Raw genomic sequence first — 21,403 nt, 5'->3', positions numbered from 1 at the left:
CTAATAATAATATTGATGTCTTATGTGCAAAGCACAACATGTGTACCCTTCTGTTCCTCCCAGCCTAAAAACAGCAAAAACAATCCTGGATGTAATTATTAAACAAACACATTTTTATATTTACTAGAAATATACAGAATTTAATTCTTAAAATTAAATATAAATAATAATAATTAAATAATTAAATCTACCAAAACAGAGATCAGTTCTTAGTAAGTTTTCAAATTAGTCTCCATTGATATTATTTTTAATTAGTAGAATTTATTACTTAGTATTTTTTTTAATATTTTAATATTAAAATTTAGTTAGCTTCATATATTTATATGGTAAGCATTGTAGTAGAAGTAGTTTGTAGTAAATCAAAAATAGTTTACCACCCTCTTATGTATATATCTGCACACATATGCAGATACATATATAAGGATTTATATTATGAAGTAAATTGACTTACCCTTGTCTGACTGTAGACTTAACAGCAATTGAATGCACCCAGTGTAGAAAAAGTGGATAGGTGTGATGTTAACTCACTCAAATATAATATCAATTGAAATAAAACACAAATGACATAACACTTACATTGAATTAAGTAATAGGTTTATTGTTTTTAAATTAAGACACGAATAAGCATTTATTTTACATGAATTGGCTCTAAACGTATGTCCATCACCAAAGGCGCACGCAGGGAGAGTGATGTCGCGCCCCAGAGCCCGATGGTTGATGGGTGTCTCCTTTGGCCGATGGTGTAATAAAACTATACAATGGTCAAAGGACATAACAGTGTCTGACCACATATGTTCACTATCGAGTGAACGATTTACTGGACACATGTGCGACTATTTACATGCAAGGGACTATAATGATGCCACCACCATAGCGTTATATGTGGCTATCATTACATCCCCCATACCTGTTTGTGTTATGTCCTCATAACATTGTAAAGTTATTAAAGATTTATTTTAAAACAATCAAAAATAGAATCTTATTACATAATTTTGCAATAAACATTTAAATTTATGAGTATACATTTTTATATGTACTTAAGTAAGTTTATACATTTCATTGATTATTTTATTTGACAGATTTTAAACTAGACTAATTTAACCTAGATTTGTTTATGTGTATGAGAATAATTATTTGTATATATTATAATATGTATTATGACTATAGTAACTATATAATAAACTATAGCTAAAATAATAAAAAAAAATAAAATAAAAAATAAAAACTACTTACTAAAAACTAGACTAATTTAACCTAGATTTGTTTATGTGTATGAGAATAATTATTTGTATATATTATAATATGTATTATGACTATAGTAACTATATAATAAACTATAGCTAAAATAATAGAAAAAAAAAAAAATAAATAAAAAATAAAAAATAAAAACTACTTACTAAAAACTAAGTTATAACTCTAAATTATTAATCATATTAATTATGATACTATTAATATTATGATAATATTGATAGCGTTTGTTATTATTTTTAAGATAAGAATATTATCACTAGATAATGTATGATAATGATAATATTTATTGTTACATAAATTTTTAAAATGTATGTTGATTAAATATAATATATAAAGTTATTATGTATAAAATGATATTGTAACACCTATGAAATATTCTACTTTATAGCTAGGTATTAAATTATTAGGTTACTAAGTACTAATAGTCTAAGTTGTGAACAGAATATAATATTCAGTGTTAATTTATTCATTTGTAACCAGCATTGGTGGTTTATGGATGTATTTTTTATTTTTTTTTTTTTTATTTAGACAGACATTTTTCTTCTTGGTGTTGTTTTTGTTTTTTCTGTGTGTTTTCTTGTTTGGAAATAAGGTAATGTTGGTTCTTTATGTATATTTTTGATTGTATTATATTTTTTTATGTAAATTGTGCATGATGTAGTGTGTTGTACTGGAAAATATTCCTGCTATGAGCTTTATACTCCAGCCAAACGTTTGGTAGAGTATAGTCACATTAATGCTGGTTTTTATTAATATGGATATAGCTCTCCAGATAAAAAATATGCCTAAAAGTCCTGAAATGCAGGATCCAAATGTAGTGAACCATCCCTACATTTTATATAATTTATCTTCAATTATATTTGATATAGTGACGTCATCGATTAGGCTTTTTAAACGTAAGCCTTGGTCTACGTATGAATATCCCATGGATTGCCTGGCTATATTTTTTTGTGCTGTTTGGATTTCTTGTGGTAGTAGTAAATGTCTTTGGAGTGCTGTCATGGTGTCTTGGGAATAAATTCCTGCTGTCATTAAATGTTCTGGACTTTTATAGTTCCAAGTCCATGAAGTAGATGGTTTTAATGTTTGTGGTTTTTTTATTTCCCTGAGAGTTGGTGCAACACCATACCATTCTGAGTCAAGCCGGAATGCAACAGGAAGGTATTCATTGCAATCAACTTGGGTTCCATAAACTGGCACCAATGCTAGTACAATACATATGATAGTTGATTTTGGATTTATCGTAATTGGGTTATCTGTAATGTTTTACAATTTAATATAACTTATTTCTAATATGGTTTTTGTACATTAAAACATATTGTAGTGTAGTATTACACTATTACATTGTTACATTATATATATATTGATATTCATGTTTTAAAAAGTATTTACATTATTGACATTTTTGTAATTGGATTTTACATTCATAGTAATATTATATATTTTGTGTTAATGGTGTAACACCATAATTCTATATTCTCCTTTATTGGGAAAATATAAATATATATTAATTATATATATATAATTTCTTGATAAAATTGTTATTTGGGCATTTCTTTGTGATTTAATTATTATTATTTGTTAATTAATTAATTTATTGTTATTATTATTGAAATGCTTTTTTTTTTTTACTTTTTATTTTTATAATCATTAATAGTGACATGTTTGTATAAATTCATTGTGATTTTCAAGTTCATTTAAACTAATGTATTTTGTCATTATTTTTACAATTTATTATCTTTCATTTTTCTATGTTTTATTTTATTTTTTTTTTTTTTATTATTTCTTTTTACATGTTTATATATTAGAGAACCAGCGATTTTGTTTTTATTTATGTTTGTAATCACCTGTATTTTTTTTTTTTCTCTTTTTTTTTTTTTTTTTTAGGACCTACCTATTTTATCATTTTTTTTTTTTTTATTTTATTTTTTTTTTGTTTATTCATTCTGTTTTTTATTCTACGAATATATTATTCACTTTTTTATAATTATTATATCTTTGTTTGTTTTTGTTAATTATTTTGCATCAACATAGATTCTTTTTTTATATTTATCTATTATTATATATATATTTTTTTTTATTTTAGTAACATGCGTTTGTTGATTATTCATTTATTTTATAACAAAATTTTTTTATTTTATTTTCTCATGTTTTAGATTTTGTTTATTTATCTATTTTATTTTATTTATTTATTTCTTCTTTATATTTTTCTTTATTATATATATATATTTACTTTTTACCTGTGAATGTATGGTTTCATTCTTCTGACATGAATTATGTCTTCAGTTATTTTATTGTTTAATGATAATTGGACTTTATAATTTAGATCATTTAATTTTTTTATTATTTTAAATGGCCCTTTGTATTTAGAGGAAAGTTTTGGACATTTTCCTACTGTATTTAATGGGAATTTGATTAATACAGAGTCTCCGGGTTTAAATGTTATTAAACGATGCTTTTGATCGTGATATTTCTTTTGTGATTCTTGTGCAGTTTTTATCAAATTTGGAATTTTATCTCTTAGCTTGTTTAGTTCTGCTAGAGATTTTTTTATGTCATAAGGAATATGAGTTGGAATTAGTTTGTTATCAATTGGGAAATAAGGTTCAAAGCCATGCATTAAATAAAAAGGACTGTATTTAGTGCTAGTTTGTGGAGTAGCGTTGTAACTCAAGGTAACATATGGTAAATAGTAAGACCATCTTGATTGATTGTTGTCGTCAATATAATTTTTAATGGAGTTGCAAAGTACATCATTTATTTTTTCAACAAATCCTTGTGTTTGTGGGGAATAGCTAGTTGATAATATTTGTTTTATTCCTAAGTTTTCACACACTTCATTTACCATTTGGTTTTTAAAATGTGTACCTCTATCGGATGAGAATTGGCGAAAACATCCCCATTGTGATATTATTTGTATAATGAAATTAATAGTTGATTGGGCAGTTGCTGATTCCACAGCTTTGGTAAATATGAACTTTGTGTTATTACAGGCTGCTACCAAAACATATTTTTTATTATTACTGGGTGTTAATGGCCCTAAATAGTCAAAAGTTAATCTATCTAATGGTCTGTTTGAAAGAGGTATTGGTTGTAATTGACCTATAGGTTTTCCATTTATTTTTTATTTATTTGGCAACTATGACATGATTTTATATAATGAGTTGTGTCTTTAGTTAAAGTGGGCCAGTAATATTTGTTTTGTATTTTATTAAGGGTTCGTGATATCCCTGTATGGCCGCCAATAGGTGATTCATGATATGATTTTAAAATTTTTTCTGTTAAGGATTGTGGAATTACTAGTGGGTAATTTATAATGTTTGGTGATTTGTATTGTTTATAATGCAATATATCGTTTAAGATTATGAACTGTCTAGATTTTCTTTGAATATTACTTGGTATTTGGTCGATTTGATTATTATTAATTGCTTGTGTGATTTGTGAGCAAAATTGATCATTATTTTGTTGTTTTTTTATATCCGTTAAATCAATGGTTAGGTTGTCATTGTCATTTTTAACGTCAATTTTATTAATAGGATTTCTAGAAAGAGCGTCAGCCACTTTATTTTCTTTTCCTTTTTTATATATGATATTAAAATTAAAATCTAATAATTTTAGAGTTAATCGAGCTATTCTAGCCGATGGTATTTTCAAATTTTCATAGTATTGTAAACTGATATTATCACAGAATACAATAAAGTGCCTTCCCCATAAATACTCCCGGAAGTAAGTAATGCCAAAACATAGTCCTAATAATTCTAGAGTTGTGGACGAATATGTTTTCTCGCTGTTTAATAATTTTCTTGATGCGTAACCGATTGGGTGTAAAATATTGTTGTCATCTGGTTGTTCAAGATATGCTCCTAATCCTGTCAGTGACGCATCGGTTGTTAAGAATACTTTTTTAGTGTCATCAAAATGTTTAAGTAAAGGTTGTGAAGTTAAGCGTTCTTTAAGTGTATTGTAAGAGTTTTGATGAGTTTCTAGCCAATTAATTTTATTTTCACCTTTTGTTAGTTCTGTGAGGGGGTGAGCAATTTTTGCGAAGTCTTTGATATGTTTCCTATAATATGAACACATGCCTAAAAATGATCTGATCTCTCTTTGTGTTTTTGGTTGTTTAAATTCAGTTATGGCTTTAATATTGTTGTTTAATGGTTTAATACCTTCTTGTGAAATTACATGACCTAGTAATTCTATTTTTTTGTTAAAAAAATGACATTTTGATGTTTTTAGAGAAAAATTCATTAAATCAATTATTTTTAAAGCTTTGTTTAAGTTTGTTAATGCTTCATCAAAATTTTTGCCATATGATGCTAGATCATCTATATAAATGATTATGGATTTGTATAGTAATGCAGAAAATGCTTCATTTAATACTCTTTGAAATATAGCGCTACTATTTTTAAACCCTTGGGGTAACCTGGTGAATGTCATTAAACCATGAACTGATGTAAATGCTAATTTATGTTGGTCTGTTTCTTTTATTGGTAATTGGAAAAATCCACTGTTGAGGTCGAGTGAACTGAAGTATTTTGCGCCTTCTAAGGCTCTTAATAAGTCATTTGTCCTAGGTAAGGGATATTGGTCTGTTTCAACTCTTTCATTTAATTCTTTATATGATACAACTAGTCTGTATGAACCTTTTTCCTTTTTTTTTACTAAGAAAGCGGGTGCTGCGAATTTGGATATTATTGGGCGAATAATGTTTGCTTTTTTTAATTTATCTAATTGTGTTTTGAGTTCATCTCTTTGTTGTGGAGATACTCTGTGCGGGGCATGAAATTTTGGGTCTTTATAATTTTCTTTCATTTTTATTTCACACGGTTTTATATTAGCCGGTTTTATGTTGGACGCATCTGAAGTAAATAAATGTATATATTCTTTTAACAGTGTTAAAACTTGGCTGTATTGTAACGGGTCTAATTCATGAGATATGTTAATTGGTGTCCCTTCACTGTCGTATATGATTTCTTTATTAGGGTCATTTGTAATCGATTTGGTAGTATGATCTACGGTTTTTATGTGTATTTTGTCGACCTTGTCAGTTTCTTTGAGTTTATCATTGATAATTGGTTTCTTTGTATTTTTATATTTATTACTTATCTCTGTGATTATTTGTTGTAAGGGTGTAAAATCGTTTATTTCAACATAATCGTGTGGTATCTTTAGTGAAGGGTTTATTGCTTTAGTGCCTGGGATCCAATGTGTATTTTCATTTGTATTATATAGAATAATCGGGGGTCTTTTATTACTTTTGTTACGATATACAACAGCTGTTTTTGTATTTTCGTCAAATATGTAAGTGTCATGATTATAATAGCTGGCAATAGATGCCAGTTCGTTGTCAGACCACCAATGACCTGGAAGGTCAGATAATTGTAATAATTCTAATAGTTGACCTATAGAAGTTATTTTTTCTTGTTTATTATCATTTAGTGCGTTACATAATGCATAGAGACCACAATTCCCGTCTCCGAGGACATTCTCACCGGGCTTATAGTTATTGAAGATGGATTTAATTTCATTATTATCGTCGACATTATGATCGTAATATATTGATTCTAATTTATTAATATTATCGGTATCATGATTATTGTTTTTGTTAATGTTGGGATTGTTGGAATATAATTTTGTTTTATTATTGAAATTATCGTTAATGTTGTTAATATTTTTTATTATTTTATTATAATGGTAATGGTCATGTATTAAATTAATAATCTTTTCATGTTCTTTTGTTTTCCAACTATTTGTTATATTGTTTGTATTTTTGTGACAAATAAGTAATTCTATGTTAGAATTTTGAAATTCATGATAAATTAATTGTTTTGTCATGGACCAATTTCGTTTGTTTAGTCCAGCCGCTATAGTGGGAATTGCAATTTTGTAATCATGTAATTTATTCATAGTTTTTTTTAAATTTTGTAATGTGGTTTTTATATTATCATATGTAGGTTTAAGAAAATATTTTTGTTTCGTTATTAGGTAATAAATTGTCCTATTCCCCATATTTATTGGGATGGCTTCACCTACCATTGGTTTTAAATTTTTTAATTGAGCCGAGGCGTCTCCAAATTTATTTTTTATTTGTGCAGCCAAACCTTTGCTCATTTTTAAGTCTGCGGAAATGCAGTGGGCAATTGAATATTCAGAGTTCGTTTGAAATATGTTTTTTACGTCTTCTTTAATATTATGCACGTTGTTGCTGTTATAAACGTTATAGGTTTGTATGATTATATCATTATTAATTTTGTTACCATTATTATTTTTACGCAATGTTAACGTACTGTTTTTGAAATTTATATTAGCATTATATTGATATAAAAATTTGTTTCCAATTATTATGTGACAAGATAAATTTTCTATGACATATGCTTTAATTTCAAATTCATGGGAATTTATTTTAAGTTTAATTAAAATTGATCCGAAAAGAGTTAGAGGTTTATTGTTTGCTCCTGTTAAAATAATTGGTTCTTTTTTTAAATTACTATTAGGGGGCATTAATGTATGTCTAATGCAACATATATTTGCTCCTGTATCTATTGTTACTGGAATTGTAATATTATTTAATGTAGCTTTAATATATAGTGGTTCGGTTATATTGTTTATTTTATATTTGTATTTTGGGGATTCTGGAGATAAAGGTGAACATCTATCAGTAATGTTTGACCTAGAAATTAGTTTTTTGAATTCTGATTAATAGATCGACACGTTTTTGCCGAGTGTCCTGCTTTATCGCAAATTTGGCATGTTATAGTAGGTTTGTTATTGAAATAACAGTTTTCTGTTCTGTGATTGTTTTTTAAGCATACTTTACATTGTTGTGGTTGAATATTATTTTTGTTTCGAAAGCATGTAGCTGTGGTATGATTGTTGAGTGAACAGATTTCACAATTTTGAATTTTATTATTTGTATAATTCTGATTAAGAAAATGGTTTTGTTTCACTAGGTTGGGATTTCTAAAAAATGTGTTTTTGTTTGTGTTTGAATTTTTATTCTCTAACAGATTTTCAATTTTTTTGTTTAGTTTTTCATTATTTTCATTGGAAATTTTTAATTGTTCATTGAATTTTTCCGTTATTTTATTTATTTGGTCATAAACAATTGAATTTTTTATTTCTGTCTGCGATTGATCTAACTCTCCTGTCACCATAAATTCGATTAAATCAAATTTTCTTAAATTGTCTTTTAATTGTTTAAGAGTATTATTTTCCATAATACCTATTTGTCTAATAATATTTGGTTTAAGACCCTTTATAACTGTATGTATTATTTCTGATTCGAGCATAGTGGGATTTATTCTTTTGCATAAAGATTCTATTTCATTGACATAATTTATAGTTTGTTCGTCATCTAGTTGTTTTCGTTTTTGTAACAGTAATTTTAACATATCTATTTGTGCAGTGGGTTTGAATTCGCTTAATAGTATATTTTCTAAATCAGCCCATTTTATGTCGTTAAGTAAATTTGATTCATTATTATCATAGAATGTTAAGGCAGGACCTTCTAAATATAGAGGTAAAAATTTTATTTTCTCTTCATCAGACCACCCGTTTATGCTAGCTGCTCTGTTATATTTTTTTATGAACGTGTCAATATTTTCAGAAATTAGACCAGAAAATGTATTAGGTTTATAATATGGTTTTTTTGTGTTGTCCATTTTGTTTGCGTTAAAGGTATTGATAAAATCGTTTGGTGTCGTTTCTCCGTTAAGGTATTGTGTTAGTCTATTTTTTAATTCGGGAACCGTACCTGTAGTAATTAAGTTTCGTTTGGTGAGTTCAGCTATTAATTGAGGTTTTAATAATTTACTGATATCTTGTGAAGAGAATGTTGATGGGTTTAAATTATCTTCAGATTTTTCCGAGTTTTTATTTTCGTTGTTCATTTGTTGTTTTTTAAAGAAATTAGATTTTTACTCATTAATTTTTTTTTTTAAATTTTATTTTAAATTTATTAGGTATTTGTTAATATTATTTTTTATTTATTTATTTATTATTGTTTTTATTTATTTATTTATTTATTTTTTTTTTTTTTTAAACTTTAAATTTATAAATTAATTAATATTTTATATTTATTTCGTGTTACGAGCCACGAGTTGGGCGCCACTTGTAGTAAATCAAAAATAGTTTACCACCCTCTTATGTATATATCTGCACACATATGCAGATACATATATAAGGATTTATATTATGAAGTAAATTGACTTACCCTTGTCTGACTGTAGACTTAACAGCAATTGAATGCACCCAGTGTAGAAAAAGTGGATAGGTGTGATGTTAACTCACTCAAATATAATATCAATTGAAATAAAACACAAATGACATAACACTTACATTGAATTAAGTAATAGGTTTATTGTTTTTAAATTAAGACACGAATAAGCATTTATTTTACATGAATTGGCTCTAAACGTATGTCCATCACCAAAGGCGCACGCAGGGAGAGTGATGTCGCGCCCCAGAGCCCGATGGTTGATGGGTGTCTCCTTTGGCCGATGGTGTAATAAAACTATACAATGGTCAAAGGACATAACAGTGTCTGACCACATATGTTCACTATCGAGTGAACGATTTACTGGACACATGTGCGACTATTTACATGCAAGGGACTATAATGATGCCACCACCATAGCGTTATATGTGGCTATCATTACAAGTTATTGTTTTATATGCATTTTTTAATACAATATGCATTTATTTAGATCTTAATGATTGTTTTTTGTTAAATTTCATGTTTTATTTTAGTTTGGAAACAAATAAACAGGTCTGTTTAAGTTATCCATTAATACCTACCTAACTAATAATTAATTTACAGTTACTTGAAATACTTTTAATAGATTTTTTAAATTAAAATAATAGTATACTGTCTTATGTCGTAAATTATTTTTAAAGAACGACATATTACATAATATATTTATACTTTTCTTGTAGGTATTATAGTTACTTTAATAGGTCTAAAATTCTAAATCCCTATATGGTATATTTCAAATTTTACAAACGTTACAATTAGTTTTATATGTTGACTGCAGTGTTTAGATTAAAGTGATTAAACTATTTAGATAATAAGTCTGATAATTTAGGTAAGTACTGTGGTATAAAAATATTAATAATAAAAAAATGATTTTTTTAAACAACATTGTTGTTATTAATTGTTAGGGATAGTCTGTATTATGAATTATGATTATGTTAAGCAAATAATGTATTGTTTTCTCTTAAAAAATGATCAACGAAAGACTGAAGTGTCATTTTATTGTTTGCCTCTTGAAAATATAGGTATACTGGATTAAATATATTAGAGAGTATCATCTCGTCCTTAGGATCGGATCTAATCCTTTACAAGTATAATACACTCATTACACTCATATAGGTACTAATGTGTACATATTATATTTCTATTATTGAAATACCTGACAAGATAAGTTACTTTTTGAAATTAAAGTATATTTTTACCTACCAATGATTTGTATGTAATAAAAATCTTGATGTTGTTGTATAGGACGCCTATTGATTTATTGTATATTGTGTATTCATATTACCTTGTATTGACTCTTTGTTTCAGTTTTTAACGAACCCCTATTGTTTAATTTATGTTAAAATTTTATAAGTTAGTGTATAATATGTATTTTGTACTTTACTTTTTTCTTTTTTTTTTATTGATTTACTTAACTATTAATTTTTATAATGATTTATGACAAGTACATTGCATATTTTTTATCAGAAAATAATAAATGTATACAAACAACCTATCATCTATAACTATGTTATTAAAAAAGCATAATTCTTTTATTTTACCTAATATTGCAATGACTGTAAAAAATTAATGAGATTTCAAACATTTATTTATATATTTATTAAAATACAGTGTTTAGTAATTTGTTCCCATGTAATTCATAGAAATGTATTCTAATATTGTCTACAGCTAATAGATAATACGTATGGTTTACAACCACTAAATTACTTTATGCTAATTTATTAGCTGTCATGGTTATGGTTGTAGTTGAAAAAGATATTATAATCTTAGCGCTACAATTGTTTTGAAAATGTATGTACAATATTATTATATTTTCTAGTTTTGTAGAAATGATATGTGACACGAAAAAAAATTGGTTGTCTAATATAAAATTTACTGGACTAGTGTTTAATTATGTTTCACAATTGTATATGAATATATATAAAACGGCCTACTGGTAGGCGTCAGCTAATAGTGGTGTAATAGGGTAGGTATCAAAAACTGAAAACTTAGAAAGTTAATTAAGAGTATGTCAGCGCACTATTTATGTTCTCTCTCTAACCTACATACATTAGATTTATGTTTACTGCAGAATGAGCTTTGTGTGGATATTTTTAGTATTGAAATGAATTAACTTATTATTCAATTTAAATTTAAGAACATAATCAGTTTGTGCTTAAGCTTTTTTTATGATATTTCAATTTGTATGCAAGCTATGATTAGGTAAAATATTACAATTTAATAGTACTTATATACATATTTATAGACAAACAAATTATATCCTCTGTAAAAATCCATCGTTAAAACATAGAAAATGATCTTAACTTTAATAATAAGTTAAGTAATTGTAATATTTAAGTTGATAAAATAAAATTGGTTCTACTGTATAAAATTTGCTATTTTGCGCATGATGGGCCAGAGAGAAAGGAAAGCAAATAGTGCACTGATTTATCTATTCAAAATTATCTTTGTTTTATGAACTACTGCTTATTAAGTCATTTTTGAATTATAAAAAGTCTAAATATTAGTAAGTTTCACTAGTAATATAAATTATTATACCACTAAATATTTGATATATACTTTGGCGACTGTCAATGGCACCATCTAAAAATAGCAGAGAAAAATGTTAAATGCCAAAATATAGGGAATAGTGATATTATATTATTATAAATTACTTTTAGAAACTTGTATACTAGAAAAATATATTTTGTAGAAACCAAATAATATGTATTTTAAAAGAAGTGGCAAATATTTTTTGTAAGTATAAATTATCGTGTTCGATGGTAGGTAATTCATATTAAACTTATACAATAGGTATATTAAACTAATGAAAAGTTCAAAATCATTTCTTTAAACTTGTTAAAAATTAAATTATGTTTTTGGAATTATAAAAATATCATTTAAGGTAAAATACCTAAATTATCGTATTTATTGATTTCTAAAAATAATAGATAATGACGTATTAAAATGAATGCTTTGTATGATTTAGTGAAGTATTGATTTTCAAAAAGATGGTTGTCATGTAATATTATGTAGGTATACGCAACTATAAATATATACTCCATGGCTTATTTATATGATATTTATATTTTGAAATGATATTATAATTTATGAGACTTTATTTAAATAAATATCTGATTTTGAATTAATCCCGTATTTCTTATCTACATATCTATTTATTCAATCCATGGCTATTAATAATATCAAATTTAAAACAATATTATACTGTACAAATTATATGTTGTAAGTATCTATACGTTTTTCGTTTATTTATTATATTTTATAGTTAATTATTATTATGTATTTCATCGAATCACTTTATCATTCAAATATGTTAAAAGTTAGATCAGATTATATGTTTTAATATACAATTAAGTAACTATCAATTGGTTTAAAAAAATTTAAGCTAATGAGCCACTCGAAGAAGTATTTTTTTTTTAATAGTTTATTTCTCCAGCCTAAAACAAATTTGTGCATCATTATGTGTTTAGAGTTTTTTGTAGTAAAAGTATTTTTACGTAAAATTGTTGTTATTTTTCCTTAGTACACAGTTATTTGATTTATATGTATAGTCGATAAAATATTATGATATCAATACCACAAATGGTCATAAATAATTCATTTTATCTGTATTAATATTGGTGTCTCACGGTGTCTCAGTATATACCTATCCTAGTTGAGTTAGTGGTTAATGTCGTGATCTGATTGGATTGACGTATGTATGTGAATTCGTCCATTAAGACGTCAATACCTACTTTTCCGTGTGTCCATATTACTTAACTAACATACTAATACCGAGTTTCTTGCAAGGATACTTGGACGCAGCCGAGTGGAAAATATTGTTAGTGAGCTCCCGTGTTACAAATCAATACTCGTCAACGCATCTATGGCAACATTATCGTAGTCTGTGTTATTCCCATTGCCTTTTTTTATTTTCTGAGCCTATATTTGTCTATCGTATTTTACTGTTAAAGACGAACAAATCATTATTATCGAGGAAAATGAATCTGAAATTAGAATTTAGTATTGTCCTCATAATAAAAAATTTACGACAATTATTATTATACATTTTTTATTAGTAATTATTAAATACAGAAGATTAATTGATATTATTTATCAGCCATTAGTTTTTAATTTAAAACTCAATTTTGGACAATATATCATCAATTAATTATTATTAGGTAGGTACCTAGAAATAAATTACAATTACCTACTTAATCTGTTAGTATATTTAATTAATATAATATGAAGTATGAAATAATTGTACTCTATTGTAATCAACAAAATTTGTTTAAAACAAGCATATTGAATTTTTTAGTACATTATTTAAATTAAAATCTTCAATTGTTTTTAATGAGTATTAAGACTAATGAACGTACTAGGTAATAAAAGCCAAAAATTGGTTAGTTACGGTACCTACCTAATATATTAAAATTGCTTTTATTTCATTAGCTATACTTTCTGTCTTAATAATCGATTGTATAAAAAGAATTATTTAATATTATTTTAGAATTATGGTTACTTTTAATAATTTATGTAAATTTATATTTATTTTTTTATTAATAATATATATATATTATATATAAAGCATTTAGTAAGATATGTACATTTATAATCACTACATTAAATTATTTAATTGTAATAGGTACCTACTTAATCGTGCATTCTTAATATTTAGTAAAAATATACTATATACCATTGTTCTAAGTATTCAGTCATTAGAGTTTAGTAGTATTAGCTTGTATCATTTTTGTATTTGATATTAATGTATGAAGTTATTTTTCGTATCATATTAAGTAAGATCATTGTACCTATATTAAATTTACCAAATAAATAACCTAATGAAAATAAATTTGCGAGTTATATTAAGCAAATTACATTATAATTTATAGATATTAAAAGTCAAACATGTTTAAGGATAAATGTAAAACGTACCTCGTGTTATAATCCTAGTAAACTTTTCTTTTAAAAAATAAACTTTAAGAATTCATTACCTATTTACAGATTAAAATTTAATACGAATATTAGTTACTTAATATAAATATTAAACATTGGTTTAGTCTACTCTGGAAATGCATACATTTATTTTGAATTAAATTTTCGAATTTAAGACGGATAATTTAAAATTTTACTTATATATTTATTTTATTTGAGAAATTCAAATGTTATCAAGATACATCTAAGAGCAAATTAAAATTAATATTGATTAACATATTTACATAAATATAAATATATAATGTAGTATAAACTTGAAATTAAAATATTAAATTAAATTTAAATACATTTAAGATGAAGGTACATATTGAATAAGTTGATTTTTTTTTGTTTTTTTTTTTGAAAAATTAGTAATTAAATCATCTATTCTTTAACGTCATATTTATTTTATTAAAATTTATACAAATATATAACATTTTTTTAAGTTTCATGATAATATTATAATTTATAATATAGTAGGTACAATTACACAAGTCTAATACAATTATGTTCATTATCAAGCGCGGATCTGAGGGGGGCTAAGGGGCTTAAGCCCCCCTCTTCGGCCGTATTTTAAGTTATTTAAAATTAAATTACTTTAAAAAATATTTATAAAAAATTCTTTATTTATCATTTTTTGGTAATAAGCCCCCCCCATTTGTGATTTCTAGATCCGCGCTTGTTCATTATTAGAATCATACTTACGAGTATAATTTATTTACGCATCAAGTTTTTATAATATAAAAATTGAATTAGAACTATTTTATTTGTATAGTAAAGTAAGTACGTAAGCGTAATTTACTTACAATTGATATTTACCTATAGTTTATTGATAAGGACTTTGAAGAGATTATTTTATTTTCTAATTAGTTTTATTGGTGCGCTTACTAATTAAATTTTATATCTGAATGAGCATAAAATGATATTTTTATTTAGTCTCTCAGTATAAAAGAATAAAATGCTAATTGAGTTCGCGATTAGAGAACTAAAATTATACTAATTGATATTTTTAATTTTTGTAATGTTATATTGAGTATTTTTTTTTGAAATAGGAATACTAACACTGTTAAATACTGAATTAATTCATTAACCGAATCTAACTGAATAAAATAGATATTATAACTTAAGTAAACAAAACTAGGAAGAATTTGTATTCAAAAAGTCTCGAGTTAGTAAAACTGGGAAGGAAAATTCAAAGTTTAACTGAACTTCGCTATAGTATTAAAACCTGATGTGTAAAGGTTTTTCTTTGGACTCAATAGGTCAGTCAGTTTTATTAGGTATCGATACTTTTCAAATCTATACATTTTGAAATTTAGCTTTATATTTTAGACTTTTAGAACATATGAGTAGAATGTCGACATAAATTAAATAAAAATCTATTTATTCTTGGAAATGTTTTATACATGATAAGTATTAAAACTCGGATACTTAGTTGAGTTTTATGAGCACTAGAAAATTAGTTAAATAATAAATGAACTCCAGTGCTACGTAATACAATCACTGTGTAAACTAAATCTTATGTAATTTGTAAATTCTCATAAATTACGTGTGTTTATCTGTTTTAGGTAGTGACTGCATGTCACTATAGGATTTTGTTTAAAATTGTTATAGAAAAAAGTTTACTTATTTTGTGCATACCCAATTTATTTTCTTACTAAATTAACACAATAAAGTATTAATTTTTTATAAAAATATAACTTATTTTTGTGTAACTTTATATTTTTTTGCTATAGTGGTTTTAAAAAAATATTTTTAATTATAGAACCCGACAAATAGTGTAATAATATAACTAATTATTACCTATAGAAATTACTAGTAGGTATACATATTTTAATATTAGTAATATACCCATGATAAAATATATTCAAGAAAAATACTGTAAACTACATAAGTAACAAAAAGTCTAAATAAATGATAAGTTTTAGTAATACAACATGTATGTATGATTATATTATTATAATATTGTGATATATTTTATTGATGAGTTTTATTTCCATTAAGAATTCAAGTAGTTTAAGACGTTGTTTGGCTCTGGGTTTAGAAGAGATTCCTAATTCGTACCTTTCCCTTTAATATTATGTTCTATCATATTAAATTTGTAGATTTGGGAGTTTTAGGCACTGTAAATAATGAATTGCTTTATAATTATAAAATACCTTATAAAGAATATTAAAAGTTTTTGTAAGAAAATTTATATTTGTTTTATAGTTAGTTGAAAAGTCTTGTATATGTGTACTTAAATTTTATTTTTAAGTTTAAGTAATAGGTAAAAAATATATTTCAAATATGTACTTCATAGACAAATTAAAATACATTTTCTATAGGTATATCTGAGAAATTTCTGTCTATCTCATTCATAATTTCGTATACATAGGCACCTACTGCATCAGTTATACTCGTATATTTTGTTGAACAATTTTTTATCTCATTAGTCATTACATTATCGTTTATGATACATTACACTCATACATACTACGTATGTTACGTAGGTATATATACAGTATCACATCGTATTTGTACTTGTTAGTTACGTATTTTAACTTATTCTAATTTTTACTTATTATTGTAAACATTGTGTGTCACGCTGTATGCCTGTATATTACGCTCATAGAATCATTTTATATCGTGCAAGTTATATTTTATAATATCCATACAAAATTTATTTTTGACGACTAACGTTTATCTAACTAATACTATTTATTAACCTATATGACTTTGTCACATAATTGAATCTTATATTGTTGGTGATTTGCTTTATTATTTAATTGTCGGATAGCATTTTAATAAGAGAATGTGATACCCGTTTATAATTTTGTCGCTATCTCGAATGAGCTCAACATTATATTATACTAAATTTACGTCCGGGTTCGATTTGATATAATATACAATTTTGCTATTTTTGCTATTACTATTTTTAATCTTAAAAATGAAATTAATACCTGTGTTCTCTTGTTTATTTTATTTCTGATACTTATATCTTAACGTGAAATACGTTTTTAAACTGTATGTATGTATATAATACCTATTTAATAAAATGTAGAATATACTTTAACTTGATTTATAATTAAAGATGTGTTTTTCGTTTATTAGTTAATTTTTAAAATAGTGTAATACCTGTTTATTAGTTTCTGACAATACATATTTACAATATTTTCTTTATTTATGGCCTATCGTTTCTTAAAACTACTATTTAATTTAAGTATTAAACTATATGGGCATATAAAAATAGAGGAATGTTTTGCGTCTAAAATATCCCTTATTTCATCATTAATTTTTTTCTTTACTTTTATGTATTAAGCCATGGATTTTTAGGGTGATTATATTTGTTGGTAAACGAGTTGTGTTTTCCGAATTAACTAACCTATCGTGGTGAATGAAATTAAATTTCTAGTATTTGAAAATGATATGTTTTACTTTTCAGCTGTGGACAAACGGTACATACTTGTTGATGAGTATTACGTTTAAGTTTGATCGAGACTTGACCACACGGAATGTATACTTATGCGCATATGAGCCGCGAAAACCACCTAATGGACTTGTCTCGTCGCTGTGGAGCGTGTTTAGTGGTTCGGACGACGACAGTGATGGTCGATGGGTGAATCAGGGTGATTCGGTAGCGATCAGATCCGATGAAATGTCACAGTCCACGGAAAATTCTTTGGATTCATCGCCAAGCAGGTAAGAAACTTTGAAATATTTAGAGAACTTTACTTAAAGATTAAGTTAGTGCAATTTTATATTTTTTTATTTTCGTTCTGATTAGGTACCTAACCTTTGTTTGAACAAGTATTTCTTGTAGTTCTTAGTAGATGTTGCGTTTCGTTTCCAATATCGTACTATTTTACTTTTCAAAAAAATATATTTTCAGTTAACTATTTACATGAAATTTTAAATCGAATGATGATTTAATGCATTTTTGCGAGGATGAATTTAAAATATTGAAATGTTATAATTTAAAGAATATACATGACATTCGATAAATTACTCACTAATTTCCACGAGCCCTGAAGTTCAAAGTATTATTTACGTTAAAAAATGTTTTTATCATACATATTATATACCCAGATATATATATATATAAGATTATTACATACCTTAATAATAAATATATAATTGGAGATGTGAAAAATAACTATAGATGTATATCTTATTGTGTTGTAATTAATATATCTAGTTTGCCTCTTAGATATTAATACAATTTAATTTTGTATTTATTATTTCTATCAGTTTTCTGTATACATTGTCGTATTGTATTAGAGTATGTTTATATTTTAATTTATATACGTTTTTTGTGTGGTTATTTTAACCCATTAATCGTCAAAATCTACTTTTGATTATTATGCATCAATTATTTTTGTTTTACCTATTATAAATTGACAAGTTTTTTAAGTACTTAATCTCTAGTAATAATTTTTGGAGCATTAAATGTTATCGTTGCATTTGTATAATTTAGTTCTCAAAACCACCATCGTTAATCTCAAATTCATAGCGAGGATAAGTATTTTATAATGTTGGTGTATTTTTTTATACGGGTTCCATGGCTTGTCAGATTGTTGAGAATCATGTATGATTGTGTGTTCATCAAATGCTTTTAACAAAAACATTAAAAACTTTTATGTATACTAATATACACTACTAATATTTTATAAAAATAATAGTTAAAATTATATATATATATATATTATATAATCATCGTTTGAACAAAACAACTTTCATCTGTTTTATATGTGGTTATGAATTAGAATTATGTTTAACATCTAAAACACTTTTAACTTTCAAAAGATAAATAGAAAAACATTATCAGTGAATTATATTTAAATACTTTAATATAGGTACTTACATATAGTTACTACTTCTTTGATTTTGTATTAGAATTCCAGAAGTCTGACTTAATAGGTATTTGTTAATTACATTTTTAATCCATAAAATACTATTAATACTATTAATATATAATTTAAATAAATTATTATTGTAGTGGTGTCAACTAACATAATGTCATGAAAAATAAATAACTGAGTATTTACTTTTTCTTCAAGTAAGCTCATTTTTCTTTGACTTAAAATGTGATTTATTTGTAAAATATGAAATTCTTATTTGATAGTTAATTATTTCACTATCAATATCATAATATACCCATCGCCTTAAATTATTAATTGCATAAAATCTATATTTTTAACAAAAACTGTTGTATTAATAATAAAGAGTTTCTATAATCGCGTTGTTTTACAAATAAATTCGAATGAATAACATTTTTTTTTGATAATAAAAATTTGGTTACTTTCAATCATAGCATTTAGCATCAACTGAGCTTCTTCATTAATATTGTTTATCATTAATGACAAATTAATTGTCTCATCAGTTTCAATCATCATCGTTGAACCATTGTGAGTGTCTTACTTAGCAATTGGTTTGCCTTTGTCCATCTTACACTTCCATTTTCGATATCTACTTCATTGAATCACATTTGAAGCAGGATCCTGGATATCTTATTAGTTTTGGATAATTACTAATTAAATGCTAAGATCAAAAGACTGTAAGAGTTGAAACAGTTTTTATTTTCCTTAAAAATACTAGCATGTTCTATCATATAGAGTTGTGCAATTCATATGTTTTATAATTGATTGTTTGAAAGTTGTGCTATTACCAGTATTATCAGACACCATTAACTGGCGATCTCATAATGCTTTGAGAAAATTCATTAGCGGAGAACGTTTATTACGTTTGCAAATAGCTAAATTCTGTAAGTTTGTTTGCTAGACAGCAGAATTATTTATTCCAATAACTAAAGCCATGGTTAAGTGATAATGAGTGTTATTAAAATTCTGAATTGTTGTTACTATATAGTAACTAACTATGGTTTATTAACTCGTCAGGCGCTCGTGAATTTCAGCTATACAACCATTATCAGCGTTGGTGTTATTGTTATTTGTTTTTGTTATTTAATGTTTTCTGTTATCAATTTTTTTTTAAATTTATTTATTTTTCAAAATGTCTTTAAAATTACTATAATCTGTAGCTATATGATATCACAAAATACATTTGTAATCATGCTTCGTGAATTAAAACCTTCAAGTGATTTTATTTGAGTTTCTTCGAATAACAAATTTAAGTCGCTACATAATCGTACTTTATCATAAAAGCAATTAATTATTGTATTCAGTTTTTAATAGTTGGTATTCAATAGTGTCTAATAGTAATATGTGATACAATTTTAGTGCAGTTTTAAAAACCCATTTGGTCATTTATCGCTTATGTTGTTTCTACAAAATAGATTTAAGATTTAAATTGATCATTTTTTAAACTAATGTAGACTACTTAAATTTGCTCAAATCTACTAAATTCTAAGTGAATTAAACATAATTTTTAGGTTTTTAAAATGAAATTAAAACAGCAAAAATTGTAAACCTGTAATTTTTATAGATATGGAGTTACTAATGGTTTGTTTGATTTATTTATAAATGTAATTAGGTAGAGTAGCTGTTCAGTATAGTTATATACTATTATTCATGTTTATCTTTTAGTTTTTCTGTTAAATTAAACTATGTGGCAGGAAATCTCTATGATCATATAAAGAAAATTTTAATTCGTGATATTTTGGATTTTTAAAATGTATTGATGCTTTTTTTTATAATAAGACAATTTGTACATGTTTTATTGCAAATAATCTAAATAATTAAGTTGCTACACATATTATGTAATTTTTTTTCTTGTTATAAATGTTTTAGTTATTTTATTAAGAGGATGTTAGTTTTCTGTTTGTTTTCTTTCTGATATCATAGGAAATTTGTTTCAGTAGAACCTGCAATTTCATGTTGCTAGTTTTAGTGTTTAAGTTGTACTAACTTATAATGTAGCAGGTTGTAAATTTTATGTTTAGAATAATTCATTTTACTATACTAATTTAATCATAAATTGGATTTGCTTTTTATCAAATTAAATGAT

General features: G+C 25.3%; 1 protein-coding gene across 3 annotated transcripts in view; it reads left to right on the top strand.

Moving 5' to 3' along the window:
- Nucleotides 1–21,403, top strand: part of LOC114125152 (unextended protein) — a 95,094-nt gene that overhangs the window by 4,317 nt on the left and 69,374 nt on the right. For all 3 annotated transcript variants that reach the window (XR_003592498.2, XM_027988673.2, XM_027988674.2), the window contains exon 2: nucleotides 17,883–18,139. Coding sequence is in view for 2 of the 3 variants with exons in the window: in XM_027988673.2 (XP_027844474.2) it covers nucleotides 17,883–18,139 (257 nt within the window). In the remaining variant the exon portion in view is untranslated. The remainder of the gene's footprint in view (nucleotides 1–17,882; nucleotides 18,140–21,403) is intronic.

Source organism: Aphis gossypii, chromosome X (assembly GCF_020184175.1).
Source record: "Aphis gossypii isolate Hap1 chromosome X, ASM2018417v2, whole genome shotgun sequence".
In the NCBI taxonomy this organism is placed as follows: domain Eukaryota; kingdom Metazoa; phylum Arthropoda; class Insecta; order Hemiptera; family Aphididae; genus Aphis; species Aphis gossypii.
The sequence above is the reverse complement of the archived record's forward strand: the minus strand, read 5'-3'. Positions and strand labels throughout refer to the sequence as shown.